Here is a 22,908-nt window from a genome sequence, read left to right as displayed (position 1 = left end):
TGGCAGCATTAATAGAAACTGGTTAAAGGACCGAAAAGAGAGTAGTGGTTAAGGAACAGGAAACAAATGTAGTCGTTACGGAATGTTTTGCTGACCAGAGGTTTCTAAACATGATATATGGGCACAATGCAAAAAATTTCAGATGTCATAAAACTAGGAAGCATCATTAACTTCAGAACAATTGTAAGCAATTTTAGGAGAATAAAAATTAGCAACTGTAAGATTAAATACAATGCAGAGAAATGTTAGGTGTTGCATTTTGGAAGGAATAATTCGATTACATAGAATTGAAGCATAACAACTTACAGGACATGCACATTAAATAGCAGAGCACAGACATACAAATGATTGGTTAGATAAAGTTAGAATACTGTGCACAGTTTTGAGCATTTTACTTTAGGAATTATGTTAAATCCATGGAGAGGGTGCAATAGACATGTACTAAGGATACTCGAAATAAGGGACTGGAGAAACTGGAGCTCTTTTCACAAGAACATAGGTGGTTAACTGGTGTTCAATATTATTAAGGGTTTTAAAAAAGGTAAATCACGGAAAACCATTTCACCTGATTCATGAGTCAATGACTAGAGTAAACAAATTTAAAATGATTAGAAGAGTTAGGAGAACTTTAAAAAAAAACACAGGGTTGTTTGATATCAAATGCTTCATCAGAAACACTGGTGAAACATAATCAATCATAGCCTTTAAAAGGAAAATAGATAAATATTTGAAAAAAAATTTGATCAAATATATGAGACATAAACCAAAATAATCAGTATTTATAGCAAAACAGAAAGGTAGACATCAAAGATGGAATGGATGTTTCTCAGTCTGGCAAGCAGAGGCTAGTGGGGTGTCCCATGGATTGGTGTTAGGATTACTTTTGATGTCTATTTACTAGATATAAAGGAGTGGATACCAGAGTTTATTGATGATACCAAGTTGGGAGGAACAGCAAACTGCTAGGAAGAATGCAGAAGATTAGGAAAATAGATTAATAAGTGTTAGGTGCAGCTACAGATTATATAAATGGATATAAGCAAATGGCAGCTGAGAAAAAAAGAGATGGTAGAAAAAAAGCAACTAAACAGCAAAAATCAAGAAACCAAGAATACAGATAGGTAAGCGTGTGTGTATATACAATAAGCACCACACACATGTATACAAATGCACACGTGCAAACAACGTGCAGGGGCGGCACAGTGGCGCAGTGGGGGGCGGCACAGTGGCGCAGTGGTTAGCACCGCAGCCTCACAGCTCTAGCGACCTGGGTTCAATTCTGGGTACTGCCTGTGTGGAGTTTGCAAGTTCTCCCTGTGTCTGCGTGGGTTTCCTCCGGGTGCTCCGGTTTCCTCCCACATGCCAAAGACTTGCAGGTTGATAGGTTAATTGGCCATTATAAATTGCCCCTAGTATAGATAGGTGGTAGGGAAATATAGGGACAGGTGGGGATGTGGTAGGGATATGGGATTAGTGTAGGATTAGTATAAATGGGTGGTTGATGGTCGGCACAGACTCGGTGGGCCGAAGGGCCTGTTTCAGTGCTGTATCTCTAAACTAAACTAAACTAAACCTCCCATGGTCTAGCTTATGGTTAGTTCAAGGACACTAAAATATTACATCTAAAACGTGATGCGGGAGGTGTAGCAAGAAATGAGAACGTACGTATTATACACGATACTTTTAACATATTAGAGTGAACCTTCATTGGAGTTTCTAATGGTCTAAGTCAGCACATAATATGTTTGATGATTGGAAAGGTTCTCTACCTGAAGGTGATGCTGCAACCATAATATCAGATGGCCAATTGAGTACAATGGGCTCAGGCCTAACAGCACAAGACAAGGTCAAAGGAACAGTCTCCCCTTCCCACCCCACGTCAAAACAAGATTTTGGCCATTAATCTGCACTCTATACTGAGCCAAACTTCAACATATACCCCTCCCACTACCGAGTAAGTGTTCAACTCCAAACCCTGTACATCCCACGGAGCAAAATCCAACTACTGACTGCCACCAAACAATCCACTAATGGCCGTAGTTTCCCCTCACAGATTACCCTTACCCTGCTTCATTTCCTCTTTTACAGTAAGCTCCTAGCCAGTTGCTATTCATAACACCTACTGGCTGTATTTATTTTTCCCCAAAAGCTGACTGCTCCATGCCATAACACCCCCCCTAGCCCACCGATCTGAATACTGAAGCCATATGCATGTATAAGCCATACATACACTCATTAAAAAAAACTCACGTTACTGAGTGGCGTGTAAGCATTTTCATCAAATTCCATTGTTTCACTGGTAGGGATGCCCATGTTAGCATGTCGTTCCTCCAGTTTCAGGGCTTCAATTTCAGTCTTTAGCTCCTTCAGCTGTTCTTGCAGGTGTTTGCTTTTCTCCATGTACTCCACACTAAGGAATCCACAAACAATGAAAGCGAAGAACATTATGTAAATGTCACTTTGTCTCTACAAGAAAGACTGCCTGGAAATTACAGAAAATCTTTGATGTCTTGCACTGATTTGCAAGTTAGTAGCCCCATCAATGCCAACAGATAACATTATGAATACTAAAGGCAAAGCTAAATATAGTTTATAGCCAAACTCTGAAATTAGACTTAAAATCACTTCAATAAATCAATCATTTTTAAATACACCACAAAATCACAGCACCCCTACCACAATGCTGCCAAGTTGCAGGATCTTCACTCCAGTTACACTAAATCCAAGACCACCCGCCACACTTCTCAAAGCTACTATATGCCAGGTACCTACCCGAAACCTAGTACATTCCCCGAAGCAGGAAGAAGTTTGAAAGGTGGAATGAATCAGTTAATTAGACAGGATCTGGGAATATTTAAGGGGGTGTATGACCCAGCTGGATATAGCCCATTATGTCAACTTTTCCCCGGAACTCAAATAGGAACTCTCTCACCAAGTTCCTAGTCACCATACAAGAACTGGCTTTCAACCACTCAAAGTGCTTAGTACATTTTACTCCGTTTACTAACTGTATAGTTAATAGACAAAATAAAACTACAGAAAGTGTTGAAGCAATTTAAAATTGGTTCCTGACTGGGAACTCAACAGGAGGACCACAGGTTGAATAGGAAGTAGAATAAGCAGATCAGGGGTGGCGCTGGAGGCTGGGTGTAAGAGAAGTTTGTCAGGCCATGGGTGGGCTGGGTCAGTAGGAGCAGTTCGACAGGCAGTATCTCGGCAGGCAGGACTAATCAGTAGCAGAAGCCAATAAAAGTCATGGGGTATGGAGAAGATAGAAGCAGACATGGAATAAACAGCTTTGCACACATAGAACTAATCAGGAGGGAAAAAGACTAATTGACAGGGAGAAATGTTGGTTTGAGAAGTCCAAGAATTAAGCCGAGATGGGAAACGTCAACCAGTTAGCTACAGAAAGTTTATATAAATTTGATCTGGATTAAGCATTACACATAAAGCTGACTATGACCAGTGTGCAAATGAAGTGTTACAGTAATTGATACACAAAATAGCTTGACAGAGGCACTGTTTTAAAAATATTACTTGTGGATCTCCTATGGCGTTGCTCACAATAAACCTGACACACAGGTGAAGGGAGGTGACATCCAGGAGCAAGTTGTTGATTATGATTTGTTTCTGTCTCTGTCGTGTGCACGCACACTTTCACGTTTGCAAATGCCCTCTCTTTCTCACCTGTCTTCTCTCTCCCTCTTCTCTCTTGCCCTCCGTCATGCTGCTTTATGACAATAGTAGCGTTATGTCTGGTGATGCATTATCAGTGCCACCAATTTACAGCGATTGAATGCCTTTAAATCAATTCTTTTAACACGTTACCATCTAATACAATGTTCTGGACAATAAATTCCACAATTCTTTTGCCTTTTTCATGATGATCTTAAATTACATAGAATTATATATAATTTACAGAAACAGATATAGGATTAGAATTCATCTGCTGACTCCCCAAAGCCTGTCTACCATCTACAAGACACAAGTCAGGAGTGTGATGGAATATTCTCCATTTGCCTGGATGAGTGCAGCTCCAACAATACTCAAGAATCTTGACATCATCCAGGACACAGCAGCCCACTTGGTCAGTACCCAATTCACCACTTTAAACGTTAACTCCCTCCACTAGCCGCGCACAGTGGCAGCAGGGTGTACCATCTACAAGATGCACTGCAGCAACTCGCCAAGGCTCCATCGACAGCACCTTCCAAACCTGTGACTTCTACCACCTCAAAGAACAGTGGCCGCAGATGCACAGGTTGAACACCAGCACTTGCAAGTTCCCCTCCAAGTCATACACCACCTTGACTTGGAATTATATCACCGACCCTTCACTGCCGCTGGGTCAAAATCCTGGAGCTCCCTCCCTCACAGCACTGTAGGTGTACCTACTCTACATGGACTGTAGCAGTTCAAGAAGGCAACTCGCCACCATTTTCTGAAGGGCAATTAGGGATGATGAATAAATGCTGCCTTGCCAGTGACGGTCACATCCCCAAATGAATAATTAAAAAAAGGAAGCACACAAACATACCGTTCTCGTTCTATCTCCATGGAGAGTCGCTTCATATCTGTGTCTTTGAAGTCAAATTTAAAAGATCCAGATTCTAAGTTCAGATCACCAACATCAGCAGGGGGATGAGCAGAATATGAAGCAATAAGCTAAGAAAACAGATTGAAATATTCAGATATCTGAAAGGGCTTTATGCATTTACTGACCTTGAAGAACTTGCATCTATATAGCACTGTTCATGACTGCAGGATATCCCACAGCACTGTTCAGCCAATTAATTACTTCTGAAGTGTAGTCATCATTTTAGCTTTATAGATAAACTTTAAACTGTCACATTGACTAGTGCAAATATATTTGCTTAAAGTTTCAATAAAAATGATCATAAAATGTGAAGCATTAAAATACCCAAGTCTTTTTGCTAAAGATGTTTGCATGCATGTGTATAGGTCACTAGGAATCTCTCACTCAAAAGTAAATATTCCCATGACATAAGACCATGTTCCAAAAATCTAATGAAGGAAAACTAGTGCAAACTATTCTTTTTGTTCACAAGCAATTTTCTTCTCCATGGAAGATCACGTAAGACTGAAAGTGAGAGAAATGGTCCAATCGCATGGAAATTGAATACTAAAATCATGGGTGTAAGCAAAATGTTACCAATTGCAATGGACAGAGGAAATAATGCATTTGGGAAAAAAGGAAATAAAGCCATTGTGTTAGTTTAGTAAGTATTCTCTTAAGAGAATACATGAAAAGGTGTTTCAAGCACAACACTGAGTTTTTCATTGACAAATAATTTCTGGGCACTCAGAAGAAACAATCTGAAGCTGTCAATCTTATTAAAACTTTTCACCAGTTTGCACAAATGTTTTGACACATACTGGATAACTGGGTTTTGTAATCTCCAACAGCCTGTGCTTGGCTCTTCTTTCTGCCTCTCTGGCTTCATTTAGATCCTGTTTTAGCTGTTCTGCTTCCTTGGACCTAAAATAAGGACATTTAAAATTAAATAATGTGACAAACATTTTTTTTTTCCAAAAATCACTTAATTTGATGGGCAAGGGCACCAGAGCACCAATGTGCTGCTTAATGCAAGCTTCTGATCCACAAAATGAAAAAGAAAAAACACAAAAAAAAAATCAAACAAGTCATCCGAAACCATTCTCAAGCACTTCCTGCAAAAATACCTGAAGGGGAACCTAGGAACAGGAGTTGGCTATTCATCCCCTCGAGCCTGTTCCACCATTCAATTAGATCATGGCTGATTGGATCTCAACTCCATTTACCCACCTTGGTTCCACATTCCTTAATACCTTTACCGAACAAAAACCTATCGATTGCAGTTTTGAAATTTTGGACAGACCTCACTTAGCTTTGGCAGGGCGAGGGGAGGGTGTGGGAAGAGTGTTTCAGATTTCCACTACCCTTTATATGAAGCAGTGCTTCCTGATATAAACCCTGAATGGCCAAGCTCTGATGTTAAGGCTATACCTGACTTTACTCTATGTTCCGGACGCCACCACCAGAGGAAATAGGTTTTCTCCATCTATCCTATCAAGTACATTAATCATCACAAACACTTTAATTAGATCATATCAATCTTCTAGGCTTGAGGGAATACAACCGGTCCTCATAAGTTAATCATGTTAGCCCCAGAGAGATCTGCAGAAAGTTGGTTGCCGATCCTTTTGGTTGGGAGCAGCATATGGCACAGGATACCCAAACGGGGAGAGGGGCTGGGTAAAAAAAGTAAAATAACAACTTTCTGTGGCCTTCACGGTAGAGGCCTGCTACCCGACCCGACAACATGTGTCGGGTTCGAGCCCATCTTCCGGGACCGGCTTTCGGGGTCGGGTCGAGTCGGGCAGAGTCCAGATTGAGTCAGGTCGGGCCGGACACACACGATAAGTGTTCTGCTGGTAAGTATTAAAACTAAAAAAAAAAAACTTACCTGAGCTGGGAGTCCGGGACGAAACTCAGTCTGCGCAGTGAGCGAGTGACATCACTATGACGTCTCATGCAAACGCTGCGGCTTCTTACAGGTTCAATGGCACGAAGGTAAGTAAAGGGATGGTCGAGCCGAGTAGTGGCGGGTTCGGGTCGGGCTGGGCTCAGGACAAATTCGAAGGGACTCGGGCCGGGTCAGGCTCGGACCCACTGTGGTTCGGTCGGGATCTTTCTCCCGACCTAATGCAGGCCTCTACTTCACAGCATCGATACTCCGATATTCTCTCCTTCTGCCCAGGTTTGTCTGGTTATTTGATATGTGTAGTGAATCTAAAGTATGCCTCATCTCTCAAGGCCTTAGAACATCCAAAATTAATAGACCAGATCATCAGGTGGTTTGGGTACATTCCCAGAGCAGACCCACCATCTTCCAGGGTCCTGGACCAGGAAACAGAGGCAGAAACAGAACAGTTGCAACTGCAGAACTACCCACCAACCTCAGCGTCTTCTGGCTGCTGTTCTCCAAAACATGGACAATCAAATAGTCTTGCCCTATTGAGTTGGGACTTGCACCTACTGATTCTCTGCAATGCTGGCAGGGGCAACTCATCCGAATATCCACTGGTGGTTCAGTAGCACAAAACCCATGTAAATTAAGAGCGATGCATTGGAGAACTTGGAAATAAGAGTTGAGCCTTTAAAAAGTTAAGACTGGTGAAAGATCAACAGCAAGTTGAGGAAGAATCAGGTAAATAGGAAAGTGTGGAGCTCTGTGAGGTGAATGTCAGGTAGTGAGACAGGATGGATCATGTGTGATTTGATGCCACTTTCAAAAAATGTGTTCCAATGGAGGAACTGGCAGAGGCAGACCAAAAAGGGAGAAGGGCACTGCAAGGGGACAGAAAAGAGAGCACGCAATTTTAATAAGACAACCCCTCTTGGATGAGATGCACCAAAGGAGAGAAAAGCTGCTGAATCTCCATAGAAGGAAGCCTCAAAAAGGTGTCTCATATGCAATGGGGCAGGAGATGGCAACAACACTACATGCCACTTCACTCAACTCCAGAACTATATACCAGTGTTATAAAAAGTTTAATGACATTACAAGGACTGGCAAGATAACAGATGGGCCACTCTCCCTTTCCTTTCTTGGTCAACACTTCTTCTAAAATTAGTAGCTGCACAAGCAACCCTTCACACTCTGCTGTATCTTAAGGGTAGGGAGAAGGGGTGGCACTAACTCAGGATCTTACATTTGTGTCACCTTTTCCACAACAGCAATTAATTGCACACACAACCTTAAAACCCCTTTCGCCATTTCACCAGATTGAGACCAGCAGATAGGAACATAGGAGCAGGAGTAGGCCATTCAGCCCATCGAGCCTGCTCTGCCATTCAATACGATCATGGCTGATCATCCACTTCAATGCTTTTTTCCCCACACTATCCTCATATCCCTTTATGTCATTTGTATTTAGAAATCTGTCAATCTCTGCTTTCAACATACTTAATGACTGAGCTTCCACAGCCTGCTGGCATAGAGAATTCCAAAGATTCACAACCCTCTCAGTAAAGAAATTTCCCCTCATCTCTGTCCTAAGTGGCTTTCCCCTTATTTTGAAATTGTGTCCCCTGGTTCCAGACTCCCCAACCAGGGGAAACATCTTACCTGCATCTACCCTGTCTATCCCTTTAAGTATTTTATAGGTTTCAATGAGATCACCTCTCATTCTTCTAAACTCTAGAGAATGCAGGCCCAGTTTCCCCAATCGCTCTTCATAGGACAGTCCCGCCATGCCGGAAACAAGTCTCGTGAACCTTCGTTGCACTCCCTCTATGGCAAGCATATCCTTCCTAAGCTAAGGGGACCAAAACTGCACACTCCAGGTGCGGCCTAACCAAGGTTCTATACAACTGAAGCAAGACTTTACTACTCCTGTACTCAAATTCTCTTGCTATAAAGGCTAACATACCATTAGCCTTCTTAATTGCTTGCTGCACCTGCATGTTAGCATTCAGTGACTTATTGACAAGGACACCCAGGTCCCTTTGTACATCGACACTTTCTAATCTCTAACCATTTAAGAAATACTCTGCACATCTATTCCTCCTACCAAAGTGGATAACCTCACGTTTTTCCACATTATACTCCATCTGCCATGTTCTTGCCCACTCACTAAGTCTGTCTAAATCCCCTTGAAGCCGTTTTGCATCTTCTTCAGTGTCATCCGCGGACTTGGAAATATTACATTTGGTCCCCACATCCAAATCACTGGGACCCAAGCATTGGTCCCTACGGTACCCCACTAGTCATAGCCTGCCAATGCGAGAATGACCCATTTATTCCTGCGCTGTTTTCTGTCTGTTAACCAATCCTTAATCCATGCCAGTATATTACTTCCTATCCCATGTGCTTTAATTTTGCTAAACAGCCTCCTGTGGGGGACTTTATCAAAGACCTTTTGAAAATCCAAGTATACCACATCCAGCAACTCCCCTTTCTTAATTCTGTTAGTAACATCCTCAATAAACTCCAACAGGTTAGTCAAATATGATTTCCCATTCATAAATCCATGTTGACTATGCCCAATCAGATCATTATTATCCGTGTCCATTTATCACATCCTTCAGAACAGATTCTAGCATTTCCCCAACAACTGATGGTTAGGCTAACAGGTCTGTAATTCCCTGTTTTCTCTCTCCCTCTCTTCTTAAATAGTGGGGTGGCATTTGTGACCTTCCAATCTGCAGGAACCGCTCCAGAATCTATAGAATTTTGGAAGATGATCACCAATGCATCCACTATCTCCATAGCTACCTCTTTCAACACCCTGGTCATGGGAACTCATCAATCTTCATCCCCATTAATTTCTCCAATACAGCCTTCTTACTAACACTAATTTCCTTCAATTCCTCATTCCCCCTAATCCTTTGGATCGCTAATTCTGGGAGAGTTCTTGTATTTTCCTCAGTGAAGACAGACACAAAGTAATCATTTAGCTTCTCTGCCATTTCTCTATTCCCCATTATAAATTCTCCTGACTCTACCTGTAATGGACCCACATTTGTCTTAGCCAAACGTTTCCTTTTTACGTACCTATAGAAGCTTTTACAGTCCATTTTTATATTTTTTCCTAGCTTACATTCATATTCTATTCCCCCTTTATCAGTTTCTTTGTCGTCCTTTGCTGTATTCTAAAATCCTCCCAATCCCCAGGTTTACTACTATTTCTGGCAACTTTGAAGGCCTTTTCTTTTAATCTTATACAATCCTGAACTTCCTTTGTTTTCCACAGTTGACTGCATTTACATTTGGGGGTTTTGGGCCCTGAAGGAAGGTATAGTTGCTGTAAACTATGTAATATTTCTTTAAAGACTATCCATTTCCTATGTACCGTCATACCTTTTAATGTATTTTCCCAATCCACACCAACCAATTTGCCCCTCACACCTTCATAATTTCCTTTGTTCAAATTTAACACCCTGGCTTCAGATTGAACTACCTCACTTTCAAACATAATGTAAAAGTCTATCATATTATGGTCACTCACCCCTAACGGTTCTTTTACAACAAGATTATTAATTAACCCTTTCCCATTACATAATATTAGATCTAAAATAGCCTGTTCTCTAGTCGGTTCCTCAACATACTGCTCTAGAAAACCATCCCTAACACACTCCAGAAACTCATCCCCCACAGCATTAGTACTCATTAGGTTTACCCAATGAGATCATTTACATCAGCTGTCCAATGCAACCTGAGAGGCATGCTTCAATTAACAGCCTTCACCTAATTCCCTCAATTTTGTTTCAGGAGACAGTTGCACAGAATGAGAAGCATTCCCCACATCAGAAAGCTCACCCATGGAGGGGCAGATTCTGGAGGCACTATTATCCACTCGTGGGAGATGCCAAGATTACTGGGACAGTGCAGGCAGCAGTTTAGTGGTGTTGCAATTATATAATCTCCATAGTTCTCTTGACTGACCATTCAGGACTGATTGTTTTCATAAATCCTTTGTAGTTTATCATTTTACAGTTTTCTAGCCACTTTCTTCACATTTGATAATCTTTGTCACTCTTCTTTGTCTTACACTGAGCTGATCAATGGTGACGGCAAAAAAGTGTGAAGAAAAGACTGATAGTTATAGGAAGTGTCACATAACCATAACATTTAATGCTAACTCGTTCAACTGCATGTTTTTTCCTCCCTCTGATGACTTTAAATAAAATTGAAAATGGCATTTGCTCTTTATCCTCTAGGCAAAATGACTGACTTGCAAATGTAATTTAACCAACCTTCTTTCTGATTCTTCCACTAGCTTGACAGCTATCAGCTCTGCTTCTCGCATCTTCTGTTCCATTAGACGCTTTTCCTCTTTAGTCTTCAAGGCTGTGACCTCCAACCTTTGCCTCTCTTGCTCTGCCTCTGCTGCTTTCTGAGCAAGCAGCTTGGCCTCCTCCTCTGCAATCTGTGCCTTCTCAGCAAGTAAATCAGCTGTCTCCTCTGATCGGATCTAATAAAAAAAATTAATTTCCTGAATGAGAATCAATAAGCCTGACAAAATGTAAGCTTTCTTGTCTATTACTTGTTTTTGGACACAGTACATGCACAATTAAAACGGGTTATTTCTAACTGTAAGGCCTTGGCATGCATTAGTTCAATGCTGGCACTGTCTTTGGATGGGAAGACATCACACAGATCATTCAGTGTTTGGAACTGATTAATAGGTCTAGCCATTCCATTTAATTCAATCATTGCATGCGACTAATATTTTGGTAATTTTAATGTAATGCTGAAAACTGTATCTTGGGTTAAGTTTCTGTGAAGGCCAGGATTAATCTTAAATTGTGAGTTAGCACAGTAAATGCATTTTTGTTGTTTTTATTGACCTAAAGGAAATTAGTACAAGTTTGTAATTATTGTTTGCACAATGCTTTTTAAAAAAAAATCTGTACCAAAATACTCTTGAGGCGAACATACGCAAGGAAGGCAGACACAAATATCATACCAGAAATGTTGGGAAACACAGGGCTTAGTGAGAGAGAGGAACTGAAGGAAATCAGTATTAGTAGAGAAATGGTGTTGGGGAAATTGATGGGATTGAAGGCCGATAAATCCCCAGGGCCTGACAGTATGCATCCCAGAGTACTTAACGAAGTGGCCCTAGAAATAGTGGATGCATTGGTCATCTTCCAAGATTCTATAGACTCTGGAACTGTTCCTACAGATTGGATAGTAGCTAATGTAACCCCACTATTTAAAAAGGGAGGTAGCGAGAAAGCAGGGAATTATAGACCAGTCAGTCTGACGTTGGCAGCGGGGAAAATTCTAGAATCCATTACCAAAGATTTTATAGCACTTAGAGAACAGTGGTAGAATCGGACAGAGTCAGCATGGATTTACGAAAGGGAAATCATGCTTGACAAATCTACAGGAATTCTTCGAGGATGTAACTAGTAGAGTTGCTGAGGGGGAGTCAGTGGATGTTTTTTTCTATTCATTCACGGGATGTGGGCATCGCTGGCCAGGCCAGCATTTATTGCCCATCCCGAATTGCCCTTGAGAAGGTGGTGGTGAGCTGCCTTCTTGAACCGCTGCAGTCCATGTGGAGTAGGTACACCAACAGTGCTGTTAGGAAGGGAGTTCCAGGATTTTGACCCAGCGACAGTGAAGGAACGGCGATATAGTTCCAAGTCAGGGTGGTGTGTGACTTGGAGGGGAACTTGCAGGTGGTGGTGTTCCCATGTATTTGCTGCCCTTGTCCTTCTAGTTGGTAGAGGTCGCAGGTTTAGAAGGTGCTGTCGAAGGAGCCTTGGTGCATTGCTGCAGTGCATCTTGTAGATGGTACACACTGCTGCCACTGTGCGTCGGTGGTGGAGGGAGTGAATGTTTGTAGATGGGGTGCCAATCAAGCGGGCCGCTTTGTCCTGGATGGTGTCGAGCTTCTTGAGTGTTGTTGCAGCTGCACCCATCCAGGCAAGTGGAGAGTATTCCATCACACTCCTGACTTGTGCCTTGTAGATAGTGGACAGGCTTTGGGGAGTCAGGAGGTGAGTTACTCGCCTGAGGATTCCTAGCCTCTGACCTGCTCTTGTAGCCACGGTATTTATATGGCTACTCCAGTTCAGTTTTCGGTCAATGGTAGCCCCTAGGATGTTGATAGTGGGGGATTCAGCGATGGTAATGCTGTTGAATGTCATGGGGAGATGGTTAGATTCTCTCTTGTTGGAGATGGTCATTGCCTGGCACTTGTGTGGCACGAATGTTACTTGCCACATCAGCCCAAGCCTGGATATTGTCCAGTGCTTGCTGCATATCTACACAGACTGCTTCAGTATCTGAGGAGTTGCGAATGGTGCTGAACATTGTGCAATCATCAGCGAACATCCCCACTTCTGACCTTATGATTGAAGGAAGGTCATTGATGAAGCAGCTGAAGATGGTTGGGCCTAGGACACTACCCTGAGGTACTCCTGCAGTGATGTCCTGGAGCTCAGATGATTGACCTCCAACAACCACAACCATCTTCCTTTGTGCTAGGTATGACTCCAGCCAGCGGAGGGTTTTTCCCCTGATTCCTATTGACCTCAGTTTTGCCAGGGCTCCTTGATGCCATACTCAGTCAAATGCTACCTTGATGTCAAGGGCAGTCACTCTCACCTCACCTCGAGTTCAGCTCTTTTGTCCATGCTTGAACCAAGGCTGTAATGAGGTCAGGAGCTGAGTGGCCCTGGCGGAACCCAAACTGAGCATCACTGAGCAGTTTGTTGCTAAGCAAGTGCCGCTTGATGGCACTGTTGATGACACCTTCCATCACTTTACTGATGATTGAGAGTAGGCTAATGGGGCGGTAGTTGGCCGGGTTGGATTTGTCCTGCTTTTTGTGTACAGGACATACCTGGGCAATTATCCACATTGCAGGGTAGATGCCAGTGTTGTAGCTGTACTGGAACAGCTTGGCTAGGGGCGCGGCAAGTTCTGGAGCACAGGTCTTCAGTACTATTGCCAGAATATTGTCAGGGCCCATAGCTTTTGCAGTATCCAGTGCCTTCAGTCGTTTCTTGATATCACGTGGAGTGAATCGAATTGGCTGAAGTTTGGCATCTGTGATGCTGGGGACTTCAGGAGGATGTGGTTTATTTCGACTTTCAGAAGGCTTTCGACAAAGTCCCACGTAAGAGATTGGCGTGTAAAAATAAAGCGCATGGGATTGGAGGTAGTGTATTGCGATGGACAGAAAATTGTTTGGCAGACAGGAAACAAAGAGTAGGGATAAATGGGTCTTTTTCCAAATGGCAGTCGGTGACCAGTGGGGTACCGCAGGGATCGGTGCTAGGACCCCAGCTATTCACAATATATATTAATGATTTAGATGAGGGAACTAAATGTAATATCTCCAAATTTGCAGATGACACAAAACTGGGTGGGAGGGTGAGTTGTGAGGAGGATGCAGAGAGGCTTCAGGGTTATTTGGACAAGTTGAGTGAGTGGGCTAATGCATGGCAGATGCAGTATAATGTGGATAAATGTGAGGTTATCCACTTTGGTAGCAAAAACAGGAAGGCAGATTATCTGAACGGCTATAAACTAAGAGAGGGGAATATGCAACGAGACCTGGGTGTTCTCGTACACCAGTCGCTGAAGGTAAGCATGCAGGTCCAACAGGCAGTAAAAAAGGCAAATGGTATGTTGGCCTTCATAGCGAGAGGATTCAAGTACAGGAGCAGGGATGTCTTGCTGCAATTATACAGGGCCTTGGTGAGGCCACACCTGGAATATTGTGGGCAGTTTTGGTCTCCTTATCTGAGGAAGAATGTTCTTGCTATAGAGGGGGTGCAGCAAAGGTTTATCAGACTGATTCCTGGGATGGTGGGACTGACGTATGAGGAGAGATTGAGTCGGTTAGGATTATATTCGCTGGAGTTCAGAAGAGTGAGCGGGGATTTCATAGAAACCTACAAAATTCTAACAGAACTTGACAGGGTAGATGCATTAAGGATGTTCCCAATAGTTGGGGAGTCCAGAACCAGGGGTCATAGCCTAAGGATACGGGGGAAACCTTTCAGGACTGAGTTGCGGAGAAATTTCTTCACCCAGAGAGTGGTGAACCTGTGGAATTCGCTACCACAGAAAGCAGTTGAGGCCAAAACATTGTATGTTTTCAAGAAGGAGATAGATATAGCTCCTGGGTCTAAAGGGATCAAAGGGTATGGGGAGAAAGCAGGAACAGCTTAATTAGATTAGATTAGATATACAGCACTGAAACAGGCCCTTCGGCCCACCGAGTCTGTGCCGAACATCAACCACCCATTTATACTAATCCTACACTAATCCCATATTCCTACCAAACATCCCCACTTGTCCCTATATTTCCCTACCACCTACCTATACTAGTGACAATTTATGATGGCCAATTTACCTACCAACCTGCAAGTCTTTTGGCTTGTGGGAGGAAACCGGAGCACCCGGAGAAAACCCACGCAGACACAGGGAGAACTTGCAAACTCCACACAGGCAGTACCTGGAATCGAACCCGGGTCCCTGGAGCTGTGAGGCTGCGGTGCTAACCACTGCGCCACTGTGCCGCCCTAATGAGTTGAATGTTCAGCCATGATCATAATGAATGGCGGAGTAGGCTCGAAGGGCCGAATGGCCTACTCCTGCTCCTATTTTCTATGTTTCTAAGGAAGACATCGCCAAAAAAAAGGACTGACAAGAAACGAGGAAAGTGCATGACTGGAAAAGACTGCAATCTCTCTGGTCAGTTCCAAGACCAAATACCTTTCAATTGCCCACTCCCTCATATATGTGCGCTTTCCCTCTTCTAAGCTTGCATCCATGTTCCTTGGTTCTAGAGTTTGTGGTAATCTTAGACATATTATCAGAGCTTAATTTATCAACTGCCTTTGAGAAATCGAAAATTTGTATAAAATCTCCCCTTCTCCATCATAAACAATTCCAGGCTCTTCATCTCCTGAGTACTCAAAGCCCTTCAACTAGGTTGGGTATCCTGTTCTGCACTAATTTTGATGCCTGAATATCCTTATTGTAGTATGGCAACCAGAGTTACACACAGAGGACTGGATTTTACCAGGCCCCCGACGTCGGGAGTTGTGGTGAGGGGGTCCGTAAAATACTTCCAGGAGAGGTCCGCCATGATCCCTGATGCCAGGAACGCCCCGCCCCATTTTACTGCCGGCGGCAGGGCCTTGGGGCAGAGATCTGAGGCTGCACACTGGTGGGGAGGGGTGAGGTTTTCAGGGTGCTGGGGGTGGGGTGGGTGGTGGGAGCAGGGAAAACTCTTGCGATTGGTTAAGGAGATGGTGGGAAGGGGTTGAAGGTCAAAGTTACTAAATTTTGGGTTGGGGGGGGGGGAGGTTCAGTATCAGAAGACGTTTTTTTTGGGGGGGGGGGGGAGAGGGCAATTAATAAATTGATTAGTCATGGGGCGGTGGGAGAGGGATTGGAATTATGAATAAAATTTTAATTTTTGAAAAACTGTGCCTTTAAAAATGTAAATGCCTTGGAAGGGCCTGAAGCCCTTTAAAGATGGCGCTAGCGCCGGACACCGTTGCCAGGGACGGAGTGCCCACCCCTCTACGTCATTGGGGTTGGGCATTCCGCCCCTCCATGTAAATGAGCTGCCGCACTAAATATCACAGCAACTTCAAGGTGTGCATCTCGTGCAGTTTTTGAAGCTCGCCGTCCACAATTTCACATGTAGCCATATTGTACACATTCTATCAGCTCCTGGATTTGTGCTCCATTCCTCTGGCTATGTATCTCAAGATCCAGTTTGGGCCCTACTGCTATCGCATACTATATTGGTTTCAGCGAGCTACCCAACAGTAGTCCCAGATCCCTGATAGCCTACAGCCATTTAGTTTATATTCCCATCGTTTACTTCCCTTTTATTAATTTCATTAACTTGCATTTAGCCACATAAATATCACTTGCCATTCTATCAGACCACTCAAACTTATCCAGATCCTTTAGTATTTGGTGTCGCCTCCTTATTGGTTAACTCCTTCCCAATTTGTTTGCATCTCCAAATGATTTATACAGAATGTAAATAGCAATGGCTCCACACTGATCCCTGTGACACCCATCCAGTCGTCCATACTGAAAATGCTGGTCCCTTTAATGAAACAGGACTTAATTCAGTGTTAATAGAGAGCAGGTGATGCTCATTGCAGTTTGCATTTAAGGGCTGCGTGTTTCCTCAGTCAGGGAGTTACGTCTGGACAAAGTTAGTCCAGAAGGGAAGAATGGGAACTGATATTTGGACTGAACTGTGAATTGACAAAACTGTTGTGGATCAGAGAATGTCAGAGGCGTCCTCATTTTGGTGAATGGATATCTGCCTGTTTAACACAGTAACCCCTTGCCATCTCAATGCAGCTCCATTCACAAGCAGCCTTTGTGTTCGCCAGTCTAGCCAATTTAGATCACAGAATTATACAAAACAGAAACAGGCCCTTTGGCCCATCGTGTCCGTGCCGGCCATCAAGCACCTATCTGTTCCAATCCCATTTTCCAGCACTTGGCCTGTAACCTTGTATGCTATGGCATTTCAAGTGATCATGTAAATACTTCTTAAATGTTGTGAGGGTACCTGCCTCTACCATCCCTTCAGACGGTGTGTTCCACAGTCCAACCAACCTCTGGGTGGAAAAGTTTCCTCAAATCCCCTCTAAACCTCCTGCCCCTTACCTTACATCTATGCCCCCTGGTTTTTGATACCTCTACTAAGGGAAAAAGTTTCTTTCTATCTACCCCATCTCTGCCCCTCAATTTTGTATACCTCAATTAGGGTCCCCCTCAGCCTTCTCTGCGGCACAGTGGCGCAGTGGTTAGCACCGCAGCCTCACAGCTCCAGCGACCTGGGTTCAATTCCGGGTACTGCCTGTGTGGAGTTTGCAAGTTCTCCCTGTGTCTGCGTGGGTTTGCTCCGGTTTCCTCCCACATGCCAAAGACTTGCAGGTTGATAGATAAATTGGCCATTATAAATTGCCCCTAGTATAGGTAGGTGGTAGGGAAAATATAGGGACAGGTGGGGATGTGGTAGGAATATGGAGCTAGTGTAGGATTAGTATAAATGGGTGTGTGATGGTCGGCACAGACTCGGTGGGCCGAAGGGCCTGTTTCAGTGCTGTATAACTGAACTGAACAACCCTAGCCTATCCAGTCTCTCTTCATTGCTGAAATGCTCCAGCCCAGGCAACATCCTGGTGAATCTCCTCTGCATCCTCTCCAGTGCAATCACACCCTTCCTGTAGTGTGGCGACCAGAACTGCACACAGTCCTCCAGTTGTGGCCTAACTACCGTTTTATACAGCTCCATCATAACCTCCCTGCTCTTATATTCTATGCCTCGGCTAATAAAGACAAGTATACCATATGCCTTCCTAACCACCTTATCAACCTGTGCTGCTGCCTTCAGTGATCCATGGACAAGTACACCATGGTCCCTTTGACCTTCTGTACTTCTTAGGGTCCTAGCATTCATTGTATATTCCCTTGCCTTGTTAGTCCTCCCAAAATGCATCACCTCACACTTCTCAGGATTAAATTCCATTTGCCACTGCTCTGCCCATCTTACCAGCCCATCTATATCATCCTGAAATCTAAGGCTTTCCTCCTCACTATTTACGACACCACCAAATTTCGTGTCATCTGCGAACTTACTGTTCATACCTCCTATATTCACGTCTAAATCATTAATGTACACTACTAACAGCAAGGGTCCCAGCACCGATCCCTGCGGCACACCACTGGTCACAGGCTTCCAATCGCAAAAGCAACCTTCGACCATCACCCTCAGCCTCCTGCCACTAAGCCAATTTTGGATCCAATTTGCCAAATTGCCCTGGATCCCATGGGCTCTTACCTTCTTGACCAATCTCCCATGCGGACCTTATCAAAAGCCTCACCGAAGTCCATGTAGACTACATCAACTGCTTTACCCTCATCTACACACGAGTCACCTCCTCGAAAAATTCAATCAGATTTGTTAGACATGATCTTCCTCTGGCAAAGCCATGCTGACTATCTTTGATTAATCCCCGCTTCGCCAAGTGGAGATTAATTTTGTCCCTCAGAATTTTTTCCAATAGTTTCCTACCATTGATGTTAGACTCACTGGCCTGTAATTACCTGGTTTATCCCTACTACCCTTCTTGAATAGTACCACATTCGCTGTCCTCCAGTCCTATGGCACCTCTCTTGTGGCCAGACAGGATTTGAAAGTTTGTGTCAGAGACCCTGCTATCTCCTCCCTTGCTTCACATAGCAGCCTGGGATACATCTCATCTGGGCCTGGGGATTTATCCACTTTAAGCCCTCTAAAACCTCCTCCCTTTCAATGCTAATTTGTTCAATCTAATTTCCAATCAACTTGAGAAACTTGCTCCCAAATCCATGCTATCCTACCCTGTATGGCATGGTACTAATAACTTTGAAGTCTAAATAGATCACATTCATAGAAGTTTCCTTTTCCAATGACCATTAATTCCTCGAAGAACATCTACAAAATGATTTGGCAAGCTCTCCTTCCCACAAATTCAGGCTCTTAGAGATATTTACCCAGTCTGCTACAGTATACTACATCAACACATCTGGTGATTAATACAATTAAATTACTTTAATTCAATTAAGATTTTGCACATGACTTGCTGCATACAGTACATCTAAAGAATTTTGAAACAGGTCAACAATTGATAGAATCAGCATAACCTTTCTCCACATGCCAGGCTAATATCACCTTAGTTTTCTTTATATGTGTATTTAAAATTGATGGATACAGACTATACTGCAGAGCACAAAAGTTTAAAAGAGCTAACCCACCAGTGCTTCATTCGCTAGCCTAGACTCATCCTGTAACTGATAAAGCCGTCTCTCCAGATCTTCTTTTGCTCGTTCAGCCTCCTCCCTCAACTTTTTCTCTCTGGCCAATCTTTGGCGTTCCATCTGAAATAGAAAAATCCATGCTTTAGGGAAAATATTCCCTTTACGCCAATGGACTAGTATTAAATGAAGTATTTTGCACATAATTTATATATATCAAGACAGAACTGATTCACCTTTTTTCTAGCCTTTTCCTCTCTGGCTTGAGCTTTCATCTGCTGGACTTCAATTGAATCCACTTTTCTTCTTCTCATGAACAGGTCATGGTTTCCAATGCACAACTGCAAAATCTGAAAATAGGCAGAAGAAAGTGACTTTACATTAACCTAGCCGAGTAAAGTCCTTTAATGTTCCAGCAAATAGAGTGCACAGAGATGATTATTTTCCCATAAACCGATTTACGTTCACTTTGTAGTAGATGCTGTGGAAATTGAGGGATGTTAACAGGGCAGCTATAGTGAGCAATCTGATTAGTTTTGTGAACACAAGATGAAACTCCTTACCAAAGTAAACTGAATATCTGGTAAAAATATTCCTATACTCAATGCAAGTTCTGATTTAAAAATGTCTACCTCTCACCTTGAATTCCATAGCTTTCTATATGACAGGAATCAATATAAGGTTTGCACAGTGATTTGTAGGCTACCTTAATTCTGCATTTTAACAATGTATTTCTTTAAAATGCATCCCTTTAAAAAAAAGGCACCTCAGTCTCCCAAAGATTAAAATAAGTTACAAATTTATTACACAGACCAAGTATTTTTAAATTATCCATAAAGAGCCTTTCATCTGCCTTATACTTGATATCCATATTGCTAACAATATATTAACACCTTAAGATGGCATCAGGAACACACAGAATAGTTTAGTTTAGAGATACAGCACTGAAACAGGCCCTTCGGCCCACCGAGTCTGTGCCGACCATCAACCACCCATTTTACTAATCCTACACTAATTCCATATTCCCTACCACATCCCCACCGTGTCCCTATATTTCCCTACCACCTACCTATACTAGTGGCAATTTATAATGGTCAATTAACCTATCAACCTGCAAGTCTTTGGCATGTGGAGGAAACCGGAGCACCCGGAGGAAACCCACACAGACACAGGGAGAACTTGCAAACTCCACACAGGCAGTACCCAGAATTGAACCCGGGTCGCTGGAGCTGTGAGGCTGCGGTGCTAACCACTGCTACGCCCTGCGACATACAAGGCACAAACAGGATCTGATCACTGCTCCTTGAAACACGCTTTATTTTGCCACTGATGGTTGTCACGGTAAGCAAGAACATACACTAGAGACTGCAAAAAGGCAACAAACATTAGGCTTCTGTGACTGCATCTTGTGACTTCAACCTGGTTTTATGTTTTCATTAGAAGATACAAATGAATAGCTACCCTGCAGATCACAATACAAAACAACTCTGGAGATTGGTCATCCATACTACAACCATTTGAAACAATTCACAACTACATTACTGTAAATTTACAACTTAAGTTGCTAAAATATGTAATCCAAACCTTCAAAAGTACAATGGCTACACATTAGTGACTGAGCACATTACTGTTCCAACGCATTGTGCAACAGTGGGAAGCAGACATAAAGCCCTATCACTGATTTATTAATCTCAGCCAAACGAGTACAAACAGGAACTGATCATAAATAAAATGTGAAACAAGCAACATAAATAACATCAATAGGTGTGGTAATTACAACATAACGTAAAAGCTGTAAAGTTAATCTGCCACAATGAAATAAACTCACCAATTTGTTCACTCGGAGCTGTGATGAATAGAACTTGAAAACCTCTGCCTTTTTGTCTAAGGGTTTAATGGTAAACTGCAAAAGCAAAAGAGTTTGCATTAAGTTTGCTTTAAAGTTGGTTACTATTTTCAAAATGTAGTAGTGCATGGGGGAGCAGGAAAACACAGGAAGCTTCATTCTGATCCCTAGATTGTGTAAAAAAAATTCCATATATTCAAAAGTACTTAAGAGCATTTGAAAATCCATGCTCCAGGATAATATTGCGTCTTCGAGGCCACCAAGGAGCTAAAACTGTATTCAAAATCTGTATTAAATCATGACGCATAACACTTTTGATATCATAGCATTTACCCAGTTATAGCCTGATTGCAAGGAAAATACCAATTTATTCAGTAAAACATTACTTGTGTAGAAGTGGTTACATAAGCTATTTCGCAGCTTGTTTGAAATGAAAGTTTAATTTGATACTTAACTACTTCAAAACAGGGCCTAGAACAGAGTTTGCCCAACCTTTTCGTGTGGAGCGGGTGGGGGGGGGAGGCACATTACAATTTTTGTCTTACATAGCGGGCAGGTGAGATAATTTTCGGAAAGATAAAGGCATTAAAAATTTATCTTACTATTAATCAAAACAACAAATGTGCATTTTTGTGAAGAAGCTTTAAATAGAAGATTAATTTATTGACTTACTTTCTCATTACTATGTTGATACTGATTTAGTGAGATACCTGGCATTGTTTGCTTGCACAAGTAGTCAATGTTTGCCCTTGGCGTATTCCAGATAGATGTCCATCTGTCGGAGTGATCTTGATCACTCTCCCCGAGTCCCCTGTTACAAAGATGCTTCCACTTTTTAATTTTTTTTTTTGAGGACATGTGTTAAAACTGAAAAGATTCCATGGATCTGTTTTTTTTTAATCCAAGTTCACTGAAAGGACACTTGAGATGTTGTTTGAAAATGACCTGTGCTGGAAATCATGTGCTTTAAGCTCAATAAGCAACAGAAACTTTGGTGACCTGGGGAAGATGTTTACAGAGAAGCCACATGTCAAGGTTTATGGACATCAGGAGGTTGACTTTCAGTTTGGGGACGATATTGTTTTCAGTTCAGTTGGGGTGTGACCTGTTTTGAAGACAGTTGGTGATTTGCCTGCCAAGGAAAAAGAAAACCTCCCAGCTCACCTCTTTCTCTACCTCTTTGAAGAAACCCTGCAAAGATCCAGAGTGGGAGAGCTAAAATCCCTGGTGCTGCATCTCTCCTGAGAAGCTGGAAAAACCTTCCAGATTAATTCTCAATGCCACCTGAAAAGAACTGCTTTAGCAAAGATCCCAGTGACCCGTCTCCGTATACCTGGATGCCAGACCAAAAGGGACAACTGACTTCCTTCCATATCTTCTATTTTTATTCTTCAAGAATGAGCAAATATTTGGCCAAAATATTTATTTTTGTCTTTTTTTTGTAACAGAACTTGGTAGAGAGAATTTCTGTATTTTTGTCCAGTATGTGTGTGTGTGTAGGTAATTAAAAAAGGTAACTTTCATATATCAATCTGTATGTTAATACTTTGCTTCGTTACTGGATAAGTCTTGTTTGATAACAAACTGTTAATTTTGTTGTTGATTAAAGAAACATGCTTGGTCTATTTTATTCTGCGATAAAGAATAGAGTAGATGATTGACCGAATCAGTAACTGGGTAAACATTTTAAAAATATATCTTGTGACCTGTGGAGAAGTGGGATTAGAAAGGACAGTACACTCGGCA

The 22,908-nt window shown here is 42.6% G+C and overlaps 1 protein-coding gene across 1 annotated transcript in view; it reads right to left on the bottom strand.

Moving 5' to 3' along the window:
- nf2b (NF2, moesin-ezrin-radixin like (MERLIN) tumor suppressor b) overlaps nucleotides 1-22,908 on the bottom strand; it is an 89,769-nt gene that overhangs the window by 19,617 nt on the left and 47,244 nt on the right. Inside the window, exons 9-15 of the mRNA XM_068009885.1 lie at nucleotides 21,145-21,219; nucleotides 19,553-19,666; nucleotides 19,317-19,439; nucleotides 10,766-10,983; nucleotides 5,401-5,503; nucleotides 4,541-4,668; nucleotides 2,251-2,410 (exon numbers count right to left, since the gene is read on the bottom strand). Coding sequence (XP_067865986.1) covers nucleotides 2,251-2,410; nucleotides 4,541-4,668; nucleotides 5,401-5,503; nucleotides 10,766-10,983; nucleotides 19,317-19,439; nucleotides 19,553-19,666; nucleotides 21,145-21,219 — 921 coding nt within the window. The remainder of the gene's footprint in view (nucleotides 1-2,250; nucleotides 2,411-4,540; nucleotides 4,669-5,400; nucleotides 5,504-10,765; nucleotides 10,984-19,316; nucleotides 19,440-19,552; nucleotides 19,667-21,144; nucleotides 21,220-22,908) is intronic.

This window comes from Heterodontus francisci, chromosome 30, assembly GCF_036365525.1.
Source record: "Heterodontus francisci isolate sHetFra1 chromosome 30, sHetFra1.hap1, whole genome shotgun sequence".
In the NCBI taxonomy this organism is placed as follows: Eukaryota; Metazoa; Chordata; class Chondrichthyes; order Heterodontiformes; family Heterodontidae; genus Heterodontus; species Heterodontus francisci.
This window is presented reverse-complemented; position numbering and strand designations above follow the sequence as displayed.